We start from the raw sequence: 20,404 nt of genomic DNA on the forward strand, positions 1-20,404 counted from the left end.
GCCACCGCCATGGCCACGGCCACAGGCTCCCCGACCATGGGAACACAGTTTGAAGGCTGGAGTCCTCCCCAGCTCGTGTGTGGGGGCCATGACGGCCTGCCCCGTGCCGGGGGTGGGGAAAGAGCGGCAGACGCACTGAGCTGGGCACAGAGACAAGGAACCCATGGGTGGGCACTTGGGGACCCTCCGGAGCACGCCGGCACATCCCAGCAGCCCCTGCGGGAGGCCCTGGCGGCCACGGCAGCCCAGCACCGGGGCGGGGACAAGGCCTGACGCAGGCAGAGCCTTCCGTGACCGTGCCCACGGCTCCACAGGTGGTCACGCTGCCCACGGCCAGCGGCGGTGGCTGACGGGGCCGGGGGCGGGTGGGGACGGAGAAGCTGCACTGGCCCGGACCCTCCTCCCTGCGCACTCGGCAGCCTCCGCGGGAACGGCCGCCTCCCCAGCCCGCGGGGGCCCTTAAATAAACAAGGCTGCAAATAGACGCATGTGAAATTAAAGATCCGCAACACCCACTGACGAGCTCGCCTCGGCAGGGGCGGCGACGAACACCCCCCGGGCGTGGGCGGGCGGAAGTGCGCTGAGCGCCCCCCTGGGTGGGAGCCGGAGGGGCCGCAGCTCCCAGCCCCTTCCAGAGCGGCAGCCCGGCCCGCCGGCGGCTCCGGGCGCAGCCCCCAGGCCTCGGGGTCCTCACCTGTAGGCCGGGGTCCGTGACCCGCCCCCCAAGGCCGAGGCTGCCAGCCGTGGTGCAGACGCGGGGTGACGGAGCCCCCAGCACCTGCCCCGCGCAGGTACCGCCGGGCTGCCCTGCGCGGCGGCTCCGGACGAGGGACCGGGCAGCAGGCGGCGGCTGGGCCGGCTGACCGCGCCGCGGCCCTTCCTCCCGGAGCACCGGACAGCGCCCCTTTGTCCCGCTCACAAAGGCCCAGTCTGGGTCTGCCACCGGCGGTCTGCTGGCACCACGCTGGGGCCGGCGGGGGGGCCGCGCTGTGAAGCCCTTCCAGCTCCGGGGGGCCCACAAAGGCGGCTTTCTCCTCCCTCCCGGCCAGGGGGCGCGGGCCCCGTCCCGACACGCAGGGGAGAAGCCCGCGGCCCGGCATGACTCGGCAGAGGGGCCGGGCGGTGAGCGCTTTCCCGTGAGAAAGACGGTGACCCGGGGGTCACCCCCGGAGCCCGGGATGGCACCCCCACCCCAGGTCGGCGGGGAGCAGCTGGCTCCAGGAAGCAGGCCACCTCCCCCAGCGCTCCAACCCCGGGCTCCCCGGGGGAGCGCCCACGACCCCAGGGCAGGGGGGGGGGTCAGGGCGCCGGCCAGCCACGCACTGGAGAAACAGCCTCTGTTCAGCAGCCGAGGCTGGTCACCTGCTTCTCCCAGCAGCCGTGACCCCGCCTGCTCTCTGATGGGAGCCTCTGGAGCCGTGTCCGAGCCCAGGCAGCCAGAACTGGCTTGGCCGTCGCCGTGGCCGTGCCCCGCCCCGGTAAGGGAGAGAGGAGCTGGGCGCAGGAGCGAGGGGAAGCTCTCCCGTGGGGGGTGGGGGGTGGGGGGGGCAGGAAACTCCCAGCTGCCCAGGTGCCTCTTCACCCCTGCGCCCGAGCACCGGGCTGCAGCCGCCACAGCCGAGACGGCCCACTCCGGACAGGCGGGTGGCTCCGGGCCACCCAGCAGGGGCCCAGAGGACAGGGGCAGGGCCTGCAGCTCCCGCCAGGACCCCACCCTGCAGACAGTGGCCTCGGGTGGGGTCTCAGCGCAGCCACGGCCCCTGCTGGGGCCGTAGCCCCACGGTTGTTCACAGCCTGCGCGACCCTTCGGGACCGCCCGACCTTCCGTGGTTTCTCCCAAGTGCTGCCCACTGCCCTCTTCTTTAAAAAGTCCTCCGGACGCACAGCCTCCGCGGTCCAGGGGGCGCCGTGCTGACGTCCCCGCGGGGGGCGGGGGGCGGCCGTGAGGAACTGAGGTCCTCCCCTGGGGCTGCGCTCGGGCGGGACTGCAGGCCACGGGGCGGCCCGGTGCCCCGTTAGCCCCGGGCGTGGTCGCTCCGGCTCCCCCCCCGCCCCCAGCGCCCCTCCCGCGCCCACACGGGGCTTTCCCACGCTCCGCGCCTCGGTGCCTGCGAGGGGTGTGCAGGGGGGCCGCCGCGCCCCCTCCGGACGGCGGGCGGAGGGCGTGCCCACGTGCCTGCCAGCCACTGAGCGGCCCCGCCCGCCGTCCCCGGCGTTCGCCCTTTGCGGGCTTCGAGTTCCGCCGTCGGCCTCTTCCTTCTCGGTTTGCGAGAGACGCCCACGCACGCCGGCCCCGGGTCCTTCCGAGGCGCGTGCTGGCCACCCCTCGCCTGCTCCTGCTCCTGCTCCTGCTCCGCGGGCCGCTCCCCACCCCCTCGGGGCGCGCCGGCGGGCGGCGCAGAGCCGGCTCCCCAGCCCTGCTCCGCGGCCGGGACGCACTCGCCCACCCGGGCGGGAGCCACCTTCTCCGCGGCGTCACGGGCGCACCCCCGCCGCCCGCCGCGGCCCCGGGTCTCGGGGGAAGTCAGATCCTCCCTCACTGCTCCTTCTGGGACCACGTGAGGTCCTCCTCCGGCTTCGGTCAGCTCTGAGGACATCTCACCCGAAGCGCCGCGATCACGTGAGTGGAGGCGGTTTTAGGGGGCGGGGTAAGTGCGCCCTACTGGTCACAGAGGTCCTGCCCTCCGCGACTCGAGGCCGGGGCCGGTGTTGGGGACTCTCAGCCACCGCCGCCCCCAGTGGCTTCCGGCCGACCCCCCACCCTCGTCCCCCCCAGGGCTCCAGCCGGACTCTCCCCTGGGCGTCCGCCAGCCTCCGCTCGTGGGGGGCTGTGCTCGCGGGGGCCAGCCTGGTGCTCGGCAGCCACCGGGCGCCAGGCCCAGAGGCCCAGAGGCCCAGGGCCGGGTGCCCCCTCTTCGAAAGGCCCCCGTCTAAGCAGATGCCCCGCCCGAGGCCCTCCCTGCCCACAGCCCCTCCTGCTCATCCCCGGGCCGCCGGGGACTCTGTGCTGCCCCCCCACCCCGCCCACGGGGAGCCCCCATACGCACCTGCGGTCTGCCGCCCCGCTGCGCCGCGGGAAGCAGGGCTCGGGACCTTTCCGCGATTTTCTGTCGGCACCGGCAGAGAGCGGCAGGAGGCGGAGGAGAGACGGTCAGACGGGGAAAAGCGCCGCTCACCCTCGCCCCCCCCCCCCCGGGGAGCGCAGCAGCGCCCGGGGCCTCGGGAACACCGGGCGCCCGGCTGGGCCCTGCTGACCCTCCGCGGGACAGTCCTGTCCCGGCACCAACGTCCCTGGGTCTGTCTCCCCGCGTGACCCCGGCTTCCCCCCTCCTCCGCGGCTGACCTGCCAACGTCTTCCGGGTGGCGCCAGAGGCCCCTCCCCCCCCCACACTCCCTGTGGTCACACCAGCCGCGGGCGCCGTCCCACACCCACGAGGCCGGTCCTCCCTCAGCTGTGGGGGACCGGGCAGCGCCAGCCCGACCCGGGGGGAGGGGGGGAGGCACCAGAGTGGGTGCCCGAGGGAGCCAGGCTGCCCGCCTGCCCCGGGGCCTCACCTTCTGCACGGCCCCGTAGCGCTGAACAGCCTCCGAGAGCTGGGTCCTCAGGCGGTCCAGCTGCAGGCGCTCCTGCTGCAGGGGCGGCAGCTGGAATGGGGCCGGGCCGCTGCGCCCCACCCCCAGGGCCCTGGCCCCCACCCCGTGCCCCCCCACCCCCACAGCGCCTGCGCCAGGCCCATCCCCACCTCCCGCCACCACTGTCAGAATCAGACTCACCCCCACCTGCCACCCCACCCCACCCACACACGTCCCCACCCTGACCACGGAGCCAGCCAGCGCTGCTGCGCCCGGCATGGCCGTCCGGTCCCCGAACCACGTGGCCCGCTCCAGGCCCACACGCCGCCGGGCCCACTCGCCTCGCCACCGCTCCAGGCCGCTGCTCACCAGACCACAGCCATGCAACCACGCTGCCCGCCCCCCCCAGGCCTGGCACGCGGCCCCTGCCCTCCCACCGGAGCCGGCCTGTCTCGCTCACCCGGTGCCGCCGCGCCCAAGATGCTGCCTGGCCCAGAGCGGGCGCCCCAGACACACGTGGGAGCGGACAAGCCAGCCGTGGAGCCTGCCCCCGCCCCACTCTGCTGGGCTGGGCCACCCCAGGCCACCACCGGGGCAGACAAGCCCACGCCAGCCTGGGGGCTTCCGTGGGGCTCCGGCCTGCACTCCGTCCCACACCACCACACACTGACCACCACGCACACTGGGCGAGACCTCGTCCTCGGTACCACGTGCGGCCCAGGCCCGTCTGACCACCACGCTCAGGCGCATCGGGCCCCACAGCCCTCCCCCCGCCATCGCCAGTCTCCACCCCCCGCCCCGACCCCACGCAGCCCGGGGGAGGGGGACGACGTACCCGGGAGCAGCCCCGCAGCAGCTCCGACATCTGCTTCACGGCGCCGGTGCTGGCGGCCACGGTGCGGTTGGTCTCCTGCTGCGCCGTGTGCCTGCAGCGGCAGAGCGGCGGGTGAGGCGGGGCCTCCCTCCCACTCGGTGCAGGACTCTGCGTGACCCGGAGGTGCCTGGGGGGCCAGCCCCTCGCCCGCCTGCGGCTGACCCCGACCCCTTAGATGGAGCCGTGCCAGGGCCAGCCCTGCCCTCAGGCCTCCTGCCGGCGCACCGGGCAAGGGAAGAGCACCGGCAGATGCCAGAGAGCCCCCCGACCCCACCGGCTGCAGCCACACCCAAGTCCAGGCACGTGAGCAGGGCACACGGGCGGGGGGGGGGCTCGCCGTGGGGGTCACAGGCAGGGGTGCAGGGGGCCTGACCTGGCCTGAGACGGAGGCGGGCGAGGCCAGGCCAGTCAGCCACTCGGCTCGCGGGAGCCCCTGGGGCAGCACGGCTGAGAGGACCTGAGGCCCCTCCCGCGTGAGGGGCGGCTTGCGGGTGACACAGAGCGGCACAGGGGGGAGGGGGGAAGACGAGGGTCGGGGGGAGAAGGGAGGGACGGGGCAGGGCGGAGCCCAGGCGGAGGGCACACCGTGGGAGGGTGCAGGGCTGGGCTGGGAGGTGCACGGAGCCCCCCCCCCCGACTGGGGTGGCTGCCCCTCGGGGTACCGGGCAGTACCCCGCTCAGCTCTGACGCCACTTCCCTGGCAACGAAGACCCCACCAGCGGAGGAGGCAGGTGGGGTCCCCAGCGGCGCAGGAACGGGCAGGGGCGGGGTCCACGGAGGCCCAGCCGGCACAGACCGCGGCCTGGACGGACGCTGCGGCCAGGTCCCCCGCCAGCCCCTCCACGTCAGCCACGCTCTGGGTGCCGTGGCGGTCTGACGGTCCCAGGGGTTCCCGGGTGCTGAAGGGCACGGTGGGGCCCGGGACACCTGCTGGAAGGGCCAGGGCCGCCCCGAGCATGGGGGCTGGGCACCCGCGGGCCAGCGCAGGGCGCCCTCTCTGTCGGCCCTGCCCGCCACCAGGGCCGCCTGATGGGAGCCCAGGGCCCAGCCGTGGCTGGGACCCAGCACCGCTGCTGCGCCCCAGGGTGGGGCCCCGTGGACCCCAGAGGGGGGCTGCTGGCAGCACCACGGCAGCGCTGAGGACACGGGACACGGTCCACAGGTGACCATCCACGGGGGCTCCTGGGCTCCTGACCCCCGGCAGCACGTGGCCAGCGCCCCCAGGACCCAGACACGCAGTCCAGCAGCTGCCATGGGGCCCGGCCGGGGAGAGATGGCCGACCCAGCAACCTGGGCCAGGCCGGGCGTCTGTGCAGGGGGCCGGTCCCTGGGCAGTGCTGACGGGGCAGACCCAGCCCACGGCTGCCGCACGAGGAGGAGGAGGAGGACCAAAGGCTCCACCCCGGTAGGCCCCTGTCCTTGCCTGGGGCCGGGACGCCCCTCTCTGCCCCAGGAGGAAGTGGCAGCCCAGGGAAGGGCGGTGAGCTGTCTCCACGCCCTGGCTCGGCAGAACGAAAAAGCTGGCCCCCGCCCGAAAAAGCTGGCCCCCGACCGGGTGGGGAAGGAAGGGCTGGCAACCAACCGCACACTCACCGGGAGTCGTTCAAGAAACGCTCACAGCCCAGGGCGCCCACCAGCTCCCCCACGGAGCCGGGTCGCAGCGGCGCTGGGAGCCATGGCGCACAGGTCGGGGGCCACCCCGCGGGGGGCAGGGCGCAGATGGGGCGCAGGAAGGCGCTGCAGGGGGAGTCTCTGAACCTGCAGGCTGAGGCGGGCGGGAGTGGGGCTGGGGGAGGGGTGCTGCCTTGGGGACCCTGGGTCCCTGCAGGCCGAGCCTGTGCCGGGGACCACCCAGGGGCCAGGTCTGCTCCTCAGACCCGAGTCGGGGACACCATCGTTTTGCCAGCCAGACAAGACGGCCCAGGGGACCCGCGAGGGCCAGGGCCTGACCATGTCGCCTGCCTGACCCCCGGGATGCGGCTCCCCGGGCCTTGCCCAGACACAGGCAGCGGTCCCAGGGGCTCCCCGCTCAGCACCGGGCTCGGAGAGCCCCGCTCGGCCTCGGCCCAGGGTCAGGCAGCCCCACCCGCACCCCCACCTCCGGAGCCACGACTCCCGCGCGTGCTGAGGGGCCGGCATGGCACCCACTTAAGCCCCAGTCTGCAAAGCAGGCAGGGGGTCAAGAAGAGGCTGCCGGGACACCCGGACACCTGTGCATCCCAACGCCGTCATGACGAGTGCGCTGCTTTCACAGCCAGAAAACAACGCACGCTCCGAGGGAAGGGAGCAAAAATAAAAAGTGGAATCACACACGGCATCTGCAAAAGGCCCTCTGCTGCTTCCAACTCTGGACCCCCAGACTCGGCAGCACTGGTCCCAGCCAGCCTGGGGTGGACGCAGAGGGAGGGTCATGGGAGGGTGGGGAGATGGGTGGGTGGAAGGGTATGTGGACGGGTGGGTGGGTGGGGAGATGGATGGGTGGGCGGGTGGGTGGGTAGATGAGTGGGTGGGTGGAAGGATGGGTCAGTCCCATCCACACAGAGAGCTGTAGCCTTAGCCACACACCCAACGACTCTTGGAGCCTCAGTGTTTGCACCTTGAAGAAGGGAATGACACTACCTGCCCCCCTCCAGGTCCCTGGCAGGACCGGAGGGGCTGAGGGCGGGGCTGGGGGTGGGGCGGGGCCCCAACAGGGAAGCCGGGGGGCAGGACGCTGCCAGAACCTCGGACCCCAGAGCGAGAGGGATCACGGGGGGAGACATGGGCCCAGGAACGCCCAGCCCAGGGTAAGTGCAGCGGGGCCCCCGGCACTGCCCAGACCACGAGGCTCCTGCTGGGGGTCCAGCCAGGCGCCGGTGTGGACACAGGGCCGGTCGGGGGCCATGGCAGTCAGGCGTCTGCTGAGACCTGGCGGGACGAGGGGCCGGGGGCAGACCGTGTCAGCAAGCGCTGGCCCCCTGGGGACTCCCGCCCGTGGGGGTGTCACGGGCAACCGCCCTGTGGAGCCCCTGTGCTCTGCTCCTTTGTCTTCCATGTAAGGCGGCCAGACCTAACTTCCGCGTTTAGTGTCTGTAGCCTCGCTGCGCCACGTGGGCAGGAAGCCCGGGGCTATTTAAACCCCGGGAGTTCTTCAGAGTTCCGGGCTCAGAATTTGGAGGCCCTCTCCTCTGAGCCTGCACGCGTACTAAATAAAGAGTTGCGTGTTTTCGCCATCTCCCCGCGTGTGAGCGACTTTCCTGCAACGTCTTGGTTCCCTGACCGGGAAATGACTCCCGCGAGCAGGCATGTTGCCTCCGGTGAAGGCGACCGCGGAGTCGGCGGGGGAGCCCTGCCGCAGGGGGAGGGGCACGTGCCCCGGTTGTGCCGGGCTTCCCGGGCGGAGGCTTCCGTGCCGCGTCCCCGACCGCTCTAAGACCCGGGCGGGGGGGGGAGACGAACCACGAACCAGAGGCGCCAATCGGAATCGGTGAGCGCCCCGGGGACTGGACCCGAGAGCAGAGAGAGGCTGATCGGCCCCCCAACCGGAAAATTCAGGAGCCTGGGCGAGAGCCCGGACCGTGGGACTCCTGCTCGGGGGAGGAAAGCGCAGTGACCTCCGTGTGACTGTGACCGTGAGTGTGAGTGTTTTCGCAGCTGCACGGGTCCCCGGGCCGCGGAGTCTGTCTGGGCCCCGGCCTGCGGCTCCCGCACCGGATCGCATGGCCCGGCGGCTGGGGTCCAACCGGACAACTACCCGGGCAGCCGCGAGCTAAGACCGGCCTAAAACCCCGTGGGGGGCCGGCCAGGCGGGCGTGCGAAAGGTCCCCTTTTCCCTTGTCTGTCTGCGCCGATCGGGAGAATTCATCATGGGGTGGGGGGGGTTCTGGCACAGTGCTGTATTGCATGTGTGTTGGGGATCGGACAGCAAGCCGTGTGGGTAAAATGGAGGATGAGCCATGTGAGTGCCCCCGCCATAGAGGACTGAGCGTGCGTGGGCGTCGCCATCTTGGGTGACTCAGCGTGCGTGGGTGCCGCCATCTTGGGTGGTTCAGCGTGCGTGGGCGCCGCCATCTTGGGTGACTCAGCGTGCATGGGCGCCGCCATCTTGGAACTGGGCAAGGCGGTGGCTAAGGGTTCTCTTCAGATCATGGGCTGTGTGCTGCTGCTGTGTGGGCACTGCAGCAGTCAGGTTCTCTGCGTAACTGGTTCTGATAGGGATGGCTCTGGTTCTGAAGGTCATGAACTGAGGTCCAAAGGTGACCATCTGATTTATAGGGTGTTTGCGGGGTCTGAGCTTCAGAAATCTGCAGGAGGTCCCTGCGAATCCAGGGACTTCCAGTGGAAGGTGCCTGTCGTGCCGGGGACTTTCGGCTGCCCCATGCTGAGTTTAAGTGCAGTCCTTCCCAGTGTGGGAAAGGAACCAGGATTAAAAGAGAATGGTGGTTAAATCTGGATGCGAAAATTATGTGTAAAGGATGTGAAAGTTTTAAACCTGGCGCAGAGGAAACCTGAACTACCTTGTTTTCTGGTTTCGTGGGAAAAGAGCAAATTTCTCACACTGGTTTTGTCTCTGATCAGAAACCCTCTGTATTGTAAGACCGAGGAAAGGTCACCTGTAACGGGTTGGGGAGAAGGCCTTGGCCACTCGGGACCCAGGAAGGGTCACTCGGGGCTGGCGAGTGCTTCAGCCAGAGGCACAGGGGCATGTCTCTGCCAAGAGACCGGGCCTGGAGGAGCATGTCTCTGCGAGGCACCAGTGGACGCACTGGTGCAAGAGAATGCCCCTACCTGTGTATTGTTCTGGAACTCTGTGTTCCGGATTTTGCTCTGTATCTGCTCTGAAAAGGAAATTAAGGATTCCAGGGAAGGTTGAAACTTCATACTCTACGAAAATCAATGGGAAACTGTAAAGATAAATGGAAAAGTGAAAGTTTTAGGAAGGAATTACGTGGTGTTAGTAACTGAAGGTATAAGGCATGGAGATGCAAGGCTGGTGGATATCAGAAGGGAAAGAATTTTCCTTCAGGCTTTGTATTTTTCTCCCTACCTGATCCCTCCAGAATTTGGCATTCTGAAGGAGTGAAGACATAAGGTTTCTTTGCATAAAACCAATAAGACCGGTCGTTAGCAGTGGTTTTGTTAACCAAGACTTTGACTGGAACGTCACGCCTGAAGGAGGCATGTATGGGTTCTGGTCGTCACCTGAAAGCCCTGAGGACCTGGGATTGACTTGCGGAGCTAGCGTAAGCCCACGAGAAAAGCCTGGTACTCTGGTTGGTTGTGTGGTCCATGGCAGTCTTTCCAGGGAAGGAACGAAGGTTGCTTTCCTGAAAGATGGCCAAAAGGAACCTGTAAGCACAACGGAAGCCTCAAGGGTCTGAGTGAAACAACTGGTACAGGCGAAGCCAGATGGCGGATGTGTGGCTCTGCTTCTGTGCCCCAAGAGGGGGAGGGGTGGACTGGGAAGTCAATCTAAAGGTTCGCTGTGTCAGTTCCAGCAAAGCGGAATCAAGGAGCATAAGTAATTCAGGCTGCTCTTGGTGTGTTTATGCAAATGAACAGTCAAAATAAAAACAGAACTCAAAGTAGTCCCTTTAATAACAATGAGGGTGATCTTAAGGAGAAAAATTGTGGTTCACGGAAAATCACAGTGCTCAGTATTAAATATCAGAATGGCGCAGCTAGCTGTCTCGAAAGCATCTTTTTGTTTGAAAGTTGAAACTGGTTTTATAATATCATCAAAGATATACAATTTACAGGTATGGAGGACCTGTCAAATTGCCATTGCTGAATGTCATTGCAGGAAAGACCTTGCAACTGAATGTCTTCCCAAAAGACAGTCTCACAGGCACAGAGACTGGTTTGGGGACTATTGTGTGAATTTAACCTGTGTGTTCTTCTGTGTTCACAGGGCGCATGCCTATGACCTCATTACCTGAGTGGTTGGTTGCAATGCAGGACTCACTTAAGGAGCCCATCATCGCCCCCTGAGACTCAATGGTTTGGCTGAACTAAGTGGTTGCGTTGGCGAGCAGTTTGGGCGATCTGTGGGCTTCACTTTAGAACTGATTTTCCCTTTTCTGTCCTGATGGCTTGGACAGGAAGGGTTCAGATGTCTGGAAGGAGGGAAATCCTAATATATTCCCCTCAGCCCGAGTGAAGTACAGTGGGCCACAGGAGTTTTGGATAGGTGTAGCATGCCTTGTACACCCTCCTCCTGATAAGCCATCCCTTACTTAAGCCCCTGCCTTTGTCATTTAGTGGTTATGATTTAATTGTGCCTTCCAACTCTTTCCAAATCTGTCACCTCCGGAGTATGGGCAGGATGCCAACTGTCCAGTAACGCCAGCCTTTGGACACCGAGCCTGAGACTTCTTGGTGACGGCCAACTGACCAGGATTCTGTAAGGTCCTTCCTCTTACAGGAAGGACTCCCTCCGTGCTGCACCCCCCCCTGCAGGGCACCCCTGACCCACAGGTAGATAAAACAACATCCATTTCCAGCTGGAAGCAGTTACAAGAAGATGAGACCTTCATCCATTGTCCTTTAAAAAAATTTAAATTGGGTGTATATCTGAAATGAGAAATTATTACAGGGTGCAGCCAACAGCAGGGACCCCAAATGGGCATTTAAAATGGGGTCCAGAACTCAAGGCATCCAGGAGATGTTAGGATGTCTTCACCCCTTCCCCCACAGGTGTGAGTTGGGGGAGGGACACTCAGAGCAAGAACATGCAGAGCTGTTTTGTACAGCAACAGCTTTACAGCTAACCCATGGCATGGTCATTTGATGTACCTATAGCCTTCGGCTGGTCACTTGGACATGCTGAATAGCTGTGGCCATGCTCTGGGCCAGGGAGATAAAGAAAAACAACCCCCACCCAAGATGTGACTGGGAGGTGGGTCCCCCGAGTTACAGCACCTGTGTGGGAGCTCGGAGAAGATTGGCTTCATAGCATGGGGCCACACCTGCCCAGACCCATGATGGCAGCCAGACAGGAATGGATACTGGCCTGTCCAGGATCTGTGGGCCGTCTACGAAGCAGCCGTCACCCTCCACCGGGCGTCCCGAACCCGTACACCCTCCTGAGCCAGCTTCCCCCAACAGCAACGTGGTTCACCTGCCTTCATCTGAAGGATGCCTTCTCCTGCATCCCTGTGGCACCTTCCAGCCAACCCCTTTTTGCCTTCCAATGGAAAGATACACGCACAGTGGTCAAGACTCAGTTGACCTGGACTAGACTGCCCCAGGGGTTTAAGAACTCCCCAACCCTATTTGGGGAAGCCCTAGCAGGAAACCCCTCACTAAGCGGGGACAAACCTGACGATTCTGCAGTACACGGACGACCTCCCCCTGGCGGTCCCTCCCAGGAACGATGCCGGGAGGGAACGCACCACTGCTGAAGCGCCGGCTGGATTAAGGGAGGAACACCAGAAGCACATCCCGAACACACTCCTACCCTTCACGTTGAGTTGCAGAGGGCATGCGCTGTGTGTCTGAAGTGCCCCCACAGCCGTCCGCGCCGTCCTCTGTCACGGCCCTTCACGGTGCTCTGTCGGGTTCCCCTCCCCAGGGGCCTACAGGCTCCCTCGGGGCCCCGGCAGTGTCGCCCGGCGCAGAGCTCAGCAGCCAGGCTTGTCGGAAGGACTCACGGTGTGATCAGGGGTGTAGACGGAAAATGGAACCTTAGCTAAATTCTACCAGGAAACTGGACTGCCCCGGACAGACGTACTGCCCCTAGCATTGCCCAGGCTGCAGGAGTGACCCCTCGGATCCACGACAGCCGGGCCCAAACAGCAGCAGATCCCGAGGACCCAAGGACCAGGCCTGCGCCTAGAGTACCCACGCGGAGGCTCCGGAGGACGCCAGCCAGTAAAGAAGACACCAAGGAATGGACCGTTGTTCCGCAAGGCACCTGACTTTGACTGGCACCTGCGCAGGAGCATTGGGAATCGGACTAGTGACTGTGGCCCCTGCGGAATAGAATCCCCACAGAGCGGATCACCCTAGGAATCGTTTCTCTCTGTTTGGTCTCTGCATTTGGGTTTATTGTTTGCTTCGCTTTCCAAATGCGGCCCCTGTCCCAGCCCCAGCCTGCAAATGGAATACCCCCAGGCATAGAGTTGTGCTCAGCGGTAGAGTGGTCTCTTGCTGTCTCCCAGGGTCAGCTTTCAGCTCTTCCACTGACATGCCATCGGGTTGCGTTCAGCCACGGCAGTCCCTCTGCACTTGGGGAGGGAAGGTATACCAGACTGGAGTGACATCCAGGACCACAGGATACCAGACCCGGAGGTGTCAGGCATATGGGACCCTGCATCCTCCGGACCTTGGTCCAGCACCTGGGGCCACAGTGACTCGTGGGGCAGCCGCTCCAGTGCTAGCCCTCCGGTGGTACCAACACCAGTATCAGCAGTTGTAACCCTCCCAAGGACCTCAGCCTTATAGCCAGGTATATGGTAATGCTAAAGGGATAAAACACCTTATAGCATCGAAGGGGGGAATGTGACGGCAACCGCCCTGTGGAGCCCCTGTGCTTTGCTCCTTTGTCTCCCATGTAAGGCGGCCAGACCTAACTTCCGCGTTCAGCTTCTGTCACCTCGCTGCGCGACGTGGGCAGGAAGCCCGGGGCTATTTAAACCCCGGGAGTTCAGAGTTCCGGGCTCAGATATTGGAGGCCCTCTCCTCTGAGCCTGCACGCATAATAAAGAGTCGTGTTTTCGCCATCTCCCCACGTGTGAATGACTTTTCCGCGACACGGGGGGCCATCAGATGCTTGTTACCCACAGCGGGGCCGGGGGCCACCAACAGCTCCGTTTCCCACAGCAAAGGCCAGGCCAGGGAGGGCTGGGGTGGGCCTGGCAGACCCTTTGCCACGAGCTGCAGGGTCTCTTCCCCCAGGGACACCTGCGGGAGGGGGAGGCGAGGCTGGGTGACAGTGGGGGAGACAGGGAACGTCCTGGGGTCCAGGCATCCAGGTCACAGCAACCCCGCACCGCGCACGGGGCCCAGCTCAGCCCCAGCTCCCCGGGCCTGCCCGGAACCCAGTGGCACGGAGCCTCCCGCGGGCTGGTCAGGCCGGGGACAGGGGCTGCCTGGGAGAGGGGCCGCGAACTCCCTGACAGACTCGGCACTAGCACGGGACGCACGGGTCTCGGCTGCGGCCCGAGCCCTTCAGAGCGCGCCTGGTCCCCCAACCCCCACACCCCTCCCCCCTCGGAGAAGCAGCATGGGCAGCCAGGACCCCCCGCTAGGAGGTGGCCGAGGGGACGAGGCCTAGATGCAGCCTCGGGCCCTGTCTCAGGCCCAGGGCGGCCCGAACACGGCGCTGTCCCTGCCCGCGCCAGCCGGGGAGGTGGGCTCCCTGCAGAGGTCCCCCTTCTCCGCCGGGCCCGGGCGCCTCTCTGTCGGCGGCCAACCCTCTGACCGGCGGCTTCCCCGGCCCAACCCAGGGAGGCCTCTGGGGAGCTCGAAAGGAACGCCCAGGGGGACGCCCCAGGGAGGGGCGGAGTCAGCCCCAAAGCCCCGCCCCACTCGGCCTCTCCTGCCGAGCGAAGTGGACACAGGGCTCCCACCGCGCACCCCCAAGCGTGCTCGAGGGGGCGCGGACCCCGCCAGGGGTGCTGGTGCAGGGCACACACGCTGAGGGCAGTTCGTGGGGACAGCTGGTGGGGAAAGACTGTGCGTGTGGACGCAAGGCTGGCCACGTGAGCGCACGCCTGCGCGGGGGCATCTACGTGGGCACAGCAGACACCGCGGTATCCGGTGTCAGGGGCGCGCAGTCGCCGTGGCTGCCAGATGGGGGTGGGCGGGCGGCGTGCAGGTGGGCGGAGGGCTCGTGCACGCCGCCTCGAGCACTGCACATGGGCGTGCACTCACAGGCCGTCCCGCAGCTCCTGGGTGTCACTCGACGTCCCCAGGGACCGGAGGCCCTGCTCCAAGGAGGCCACTGCGGAGAGAAGGGAGCGGGCGTCAGGAGCGGCGGCCCCTCCACCCGGCGGTGCCCAGACGCAGGGTGCGTGCCCGCGCCCAGCAGGGGCAGGCCGGGGCCCGTCTGCGTGGTCGTGGCCCTGCCGGGACCCCAGGGGGGGCACAGCACGGCCCCACGCTCGCTCGGCCACACGGGGCCCAGGGGCTCCCGCCCCCGCGGCCCTGCCCCCCACCTGGGGGCCTTCGCCTCCCTCCCCGTCTTCCCGTCAGCACTGTCACTGCCCCGACCTACCTCGGGGCTCTGGGGCAGCACCCACCCTCACCCACAACGCCCCTTGCCCACATGTCCCAAGTCTGCAGGAGCTGGCCTGGTGGAGTGGGACGCTCACCCCTGGCCCCAGCCCCAGTGACCAGCGAGCCGCCAGCCCTGCCAGCCCCAGAAAAGCCCTGATCCCCTCTCTCCCAGGGGGACCTCCTCCAGACCACACCAGTGGGGTGGGGGCGGGGTGAGGGGCGGGGCCAAGGGGCGGAGCCAAGGGAAGTCCGTGCTGCAGGAGCAGGGGCAGCATTTGGGTGGGGCAGCCCGGACTCGCTGACCTGCCGCCCAGTCCTGAGACGCCTGCGCCTGGGCCACCGGGCAGTGTGGTCGGTGGGGTCGCCACAGGCACCGCCACCACCGAGTCACGTCGTCCCCGACCCGCACCTGAGTGACCGGGGGCAGCTGGGTCAGGGCGGGGCTCAGACTCAAGACTCGGACTCACCGCTGGAGTTGATGTGGAAAACATTGGCCGACGTCTCCTGGAACAGCTCCTGCAGGTCCCTCGGGTCCACCTGGGTGGCTGCAGGGAGACAGGGAGGGGCGGCCACAGTCGCCACGTGTCCGTGGGGCGGTTCCCAAGCTGGGAGGCCACAGCCGCCCCTCCCCAGCCAGTCCCTGGGGGGTCAGAGCGTCACGGGTGGGACCGGCCCTGCACGCACAGCCCTCGGACACCGCGGGGAGCAGAGAAGAAGGCGGCCGCGTGGGAAGGCCCGGCGGCGAGGGCTGCGCGCCCGGGCACGCACACGCGGGGCCGCTCGAGAGGCACGAGCGCCCAGGTCGCCGCCCAGGCGCGCCGACCCGTCCCAAAGCAGAGATGTCAGCGACGCCAAGGTGCGTGCCACCGAGGAGCCCGCACTGACCGCGCGACGGAGCCTCAGAAATGCATCCGCCCAGACCCCGGACGGCACGATGCCGTCGGGGGCTGCAGGGGCGCCCCCCGGGGAGACATCGGGCCCAACCCCGGCCAGCAGGCACAGGCGGAGACTGCGAGGCAGGGCCCTGGCCGCGGCCTGCAGACCACCAAGCACCCAGGGCCTCGGGCGTGGCCACGGAGGGCCACCCCTCGGCAGCCGCACCGGCGCCGGGGCCGAGGCTCCTGTGGAGGTGCCCTAAGGGGTCTTCAAACCAAGCCTCGAGTCGAGAAGGTCAGAGGCCCCCACAAGGATCTGAACTGCCTCTGGAACAAAGTCCAATTCTCTGCGAGGGAAAGCAACCAAACCGGCACGAACACTACAAAACTCACACTTACAACGTACCCGGCACATGAGGAAGCAGGGAAAGTGACCCCCAACCACGACCACGAGAAAAGTCGATCGGCAGGACACCCGGCCGGCAAGGACAGAGAGAGGACGGAGCCCGCGGGGAGCGGGGGCGTTTGCGGAGGTCACGGAGCCGAGGCCACAGCACGCAGAGAGGGACACGCCCGCCCAGCGAGGCCGCGGAGCGGCAGCCCACGGAGCAGCTGGGACGCCGAGGAGGGCGCGGGCAGGGGGCCCGAGGGCGCGGGCAGGGGGCCCGAGGGCGCGGGGTGGGCGGCAGGCAGGCTGGGCGCCGAGCGGGAAGCGCGGACGACTGGAGGACGGGCCCCGGGGCCAGACGGACGGAAACGGAGGGCGAGCGGGCAGGGGCGGCAGCGCCGCGGGCCCCGGGCACCCGGCAGCCCAGTCGCACGGGCAGGGCGCCGCCCAGGATGCGGGGCCGGAAGCACCCGGGTGTCACGTGACCACACGCCGAGCGCTCCCGGAATTCCAGTAGGTCGCGCGCACCCGCGCGGGAAGAGAAGCGCCAGGGGCACGTTCGGGTCGGACCAGCAGAACCTGGGACACAGAGGAACTGAGAGGGGCCCAGGGCACAGCGGCAGTCCCCGCAGTGACGTCAGAGCGACGTCAGAGCCCCTCCGAGCAACGGCGCCGCGGCACCGCCTCCGTAAAGCGCGGCGAGAGAGCCAGACACTGGGCCGGGATCCTGCGCCCGGCAGCAGTGACCTCTGTCTCCTTCCCGACCGACCCGGGGACCCGAGGAACAGCTGAGCGTGCGAGCAGCCTCGTGCTGCTCCTGACGTCGTAAACGCGTGCGGACGCCTCGCGGGCCGGGGCGGGGAGGCGGGGGTGGAGCTGTGGGTCAGCCCAGCCCCCGGGCTGTCGTCTCATGGTCATCGGTGGAGCAGGTCCGCCGTCAGTGAGGGTGCGCGGCCGACAGCAGCGCCCGTCCGCTCATGGGACACCCCGCCTACCAGCGGGAGCACCCCCCGCCCGGGGCATGAGCACCACAGCCATGGGGGGGGAGGGGGCTCAGACCTAAAGCCTGTTCCCCCGTCCGCGTGACAGTGAAAGACACACAGAAGACCCCCTCGGACCACGACGGGCTGGACCCGGCCATCAGGAAGAGAACGCTATTTCTCTGGGAAGTACAGTTATTTGCAAATCAAACAACGTATTTCCAAACAACCGCAAGCAACAGAGGAAATGGCAAAGCTGCATCCGGGTTTCACCGGGTGAAGACATCGCGCATGCGCGCCTGCGCGGGCCGAGCGGGCGTGGAGGAGAGTCTGCAGCCCCAGGCGCGCCCGGGAGCAGGGCGGCGGTCGGCGCTCTGGCGAGAGCGGGCTCACCCCGAGGGGGCGCCGGGAGTGAGTATCGTCGGATGAGCAGAAATCTATCACATCAACAGGAGACAGCACAAAAATAACGAAATCAAATGTGGGTTTTTGACACAATCGATAGAATGGACAGGCTCACAGGCGGGCTGATCGGGGACAGAGCGGCGGGGACACAGATCAGCCCCCTGGGGGCAGCACGCAGACAACTGGAGGCAGCAGGAACGCCTGAGCGGCTGCGAGCACCCGGGGAGACGTTTAGGGCCGTCGGACGCGACCCTCACCGCTGGACACTCGGGACACCGGGCAAGTCACCAAGAACCGGACGGACTTGGGGAACCGCAGAGCTGACGCGGGGAGGGGCCCACGCGCCCCACAAACAGCAGACACCGGTCCGTCTCATCAGCTGCCGGAGCTTTAACCGGGGGAAACGGCCCCACACCCACGCCCACACAGCCACACCACGGCGCTGACACAGGCGGGAGTGGAGGGCGGGTGCTGGGCGCACGTCCCCACCCACCCTGGCCGGGACAGCGCCACCCCGGTCACGGGCAGCAGCGTTCAAAGGGACAGAAGCCACCCAAGCAACAGGACACAGGAGAGACCCGCCCGCCGCCGCCCCGCCCCCACCCCGCCCCCTCCCCCACCCACACGCCGGCCGCTGTCCTTACCCAGGGGCTGGTAGCCTTGTCTCGAGGGTCCTCCGAAAGGGCCACGGCTCCCCAGCCTGCCGCTGCCGGCGATGGACCCGTAGGACATCTTCTCGCGGAGGGCGGGGCCGCCGTCCCGCGGAGCTGCAGGGACACAGAGACCGGGCAGTGGTCAGTGCGCAGGGCCCAGCCCACCTCTGCCGCCTCCTCGCCCCCCGCGGGCCGGGGCCACGCCTCAGCCCAGCGAGCCCCGGCCACGTGGCCTCCCGTCCAACGCCCTGTGTGGAGACCCTGGGAACAGCCCTCCAGCAAAGGCCACGGTGGTCCCAGACGCAGCCCCAGCCCCCTGCTCTCCCCTGAGCAAGCCCACCCGCCCACCCAGCTCCTGGGACCCCCCTCCATGCCAGCCCCCACAGTGCTGCCGGAGCTGAGCACCACACCAGGCTGGGAACCACGGACTCATGTCACCTGCTGACCCTCTGTCTCCAGCTCCAGCCTCCAGTGCCACCCGGGACGGCAGGTGGGCGAGGGAGGGGCACGACCTGTGCAGCCCGGACCAGCCCCGGCCCTCTCCTTGTCCCCTCTGTCAGTGAGGGGCCAGGAGGCCAGTGGAGGGGCTGTCTCCAGTGTGGGAACTGCCACCTCGGGCCCTCCCGGGTCACCAGTGTTCTTGGTGTGCCTGTGACCACGCCCCAGGGGCCCCGTCCCGTGACCTTGTGCACGGAGGCCTTCCAGGCGCCAGTCCGATCTTCCACGCGCTGGCGACCTCGTCGGGGCTGGCAGGGCCGTGCACAGGCTGGGCTGGGCTCCCAGCGCTCCACAGCCACCGCTCAGCCCCCTAGCCGCCCGGACCCCGACGTCCAAGTCCCCAGCTAGGACATACCGAGGACCCCAGAGAGCTGCAGCTTGGGCAGATCATGGCCATCGCTGCCTGCTGCGTCCGCAATCAAAACGAAGTTTGTAAAGAACAATCAACCGTTAAAAAATAACCGCGTGCGCCCACCACCTGGTAACACGAGTAGCGCCGCTCCGCAAAGCACACCTCCATTTCCAAATGCCAGGCACGCAGCGGGGACAGCCAGCGTCTCCCGGCTGGGGAGTCTCCAGGCCCGCCGCGCAGACGGACTGCCTTCTCCACCCTGCCTCCCATGCGCAGGTCTGGGGCGGAGCCTCCGGGGAGACAGGCCCCACCGCGGGGAGCTGGCCCAGAGCAGGGCTTGGGGACCCCGGGGGTCCTCAGAGCGCATGCGCATGGAGAAGCTGATGGGGTCTCCACGAAGGGCCTATGGGAGAACATGGAAGAGGGCAGAGGAACTCACCCTCGGGGCCGGGGGCAGAGCCCAGGGCGAAGGCGGAGGCTAAGTGGGAGAGGCGCCCGGGAAGCAGAGAGGGAACAGCGGGGACACCCAGGCTCGGCTAGGCTCCTGCATCCGGTGACGGGGTTCGCGGGGAACACCCAGCACTGGACACCCTGAGCTCGACGGGAGCCGGGGAACTCACGGCCGCGGGTGGGTGGCGGGCATGGCCCGGCCTAGAGCCAACACAACTTCAGGACCCCAGGATGCGGACAGCGCCCGAGGACACCGCTGCGCTGGGCAGGGCAGGGCAGGGCCACACAGAACGGTCCCTCAGCACCCCTCCCAGGAGCGCGCTCAGCACCCGCCCCCGGCGGGGCCCACCTAGGGCGCGGCAGGCACGACCGCCCGAGGCAGGGGGCAGGCGAAGGACCGGGGCAGAGGCTCCGCCCAGGCCAGGAGGACAAGCAGCAGAGCGGGGCCGGCGGAAGGTTCTAGAGACACCTGCTGAGGAAGGTGACACTAATGGCCCTCGCTGTGAAGGAGGTGTGACGGTGCCAGCCAAGGGCTGCGGGCGGCGCTGCTGGGGCTCCCGTGAAATGGCGCACGGGAAGCGCGGCGCACGGGGAAGGACGCTGCTTCCGGCCCCGCCCCCAGCAGGGAGCGGGGCTGTGACGGGAAGCCACGCCCCCAGCGTGCCACCGCCTGTGCCTGGGCGGGGTGCCTGTGGGCATGAGCACATGTGTGCCTGTGTGAGGCGTGTACGTGACGTGTGTGGCCGCGTGCGTGTGCGTGTGAGGTGCGTGCTGATGCAGGGCAGTAAGAATGACCACGTCTTCTCGATTAGTCAGGTGGAACTCATTTACTCTCTCTCTGAACGCGCTACACGTGTGACTTTAGATAGTGGGAGGTCATTTGTAAACTCCAGGGAAGCCGCCGTCTGGAAAGGTCCGCGTGGAAGCCAAGTGGCCGTGGCCAGCGTGTCCTCACGCAGGCGACATCCCCCTGTGGGGGCCCGGCAGCACCCTCGACTCTCCGGAGGGCCTGGAGGGCCGCCAACATCCTCCGGGGGTCAGGGGGACCCCCGGCAGGGGAAGGGGCCCGGGCAGACGGGGCCCAGTTCCACAGACACGGCCCGCACACCCACTGTGCGCCGGGCTGTGGCCAGGGTGGACGAGGTGGGCCCGGCCC

The 20,404-nt window shown here is 67.5% G+C and overlaps 2 protein-coding genes across 3 annotated transcripts in view; one reads left to right on the forward strand and one right to left on the reverse strand.

The window, feature by feature from the left end:
• The window catches only part of LOC123833008 (basic proline-rich protein-like), a 176,079-nt gene that overhangs the window by 137,669 nt on the left and 18,006 nt on the right, over positions 1-20,404 (forward strand). The window lies entirely within an intron of this gene.
• Positions 1-20,404, reverse strand: part of TSNARE1 (t-SNARE domain containing 1) — a 47,457-nt gene that overhangs the window by 21,324 nt on the left and 5,729 nt on the right. For both annotated transcript variants that reach the window (XM_045860708.1, XM_045860709.1), the window contains exons 2-7: positions 17,940-18,062; positions 15,115-15,192; positions 14,303-14,372; positions 4,409-4,499; positions 3,556-3,630; positions 3,048-3,107 (exon numbers count right to left, since the gene is read on the reverse strand). In XM_045860708.1, coding sequence (XP_045716664.1) covers positions 3,048-3,107; positions 3,556-3,630; positions 4,409-4,499; positions 14,303-14,372; positions 15,115-15,192; positions 17,940-18,027 — 462 coding nt within the window. In that variant the 5' untranslated portion in view covers positions 18,028-18,062. The remainder of the gene's footprint in view (positions 1-3,047; positions 3,108-3,555; positions 3,631-4,408; positions 4,500-14,302; positions 14,373-15,114; positions 15,193-17,939; positions 18,063-20,404) is intronic.

This window comes from Phyllostomus hastatus, unplaced genomic scaffold (assembly GCF_019186645.2).
Source record: "Phyllostomus hastatus isolate PE091 unplaced genomic scaffold, TTU_PhHast_1.1 phas_scaffold_21, whole genome shotgun sequence".
In the NCBI taxonomy this organism is placed as follows: Eukaryota; Metazoa; Chordata; class Mammalia; order Chiroptera; family Phyllostomidae; genus Phyllostomus; species Phyllostomus hastatus.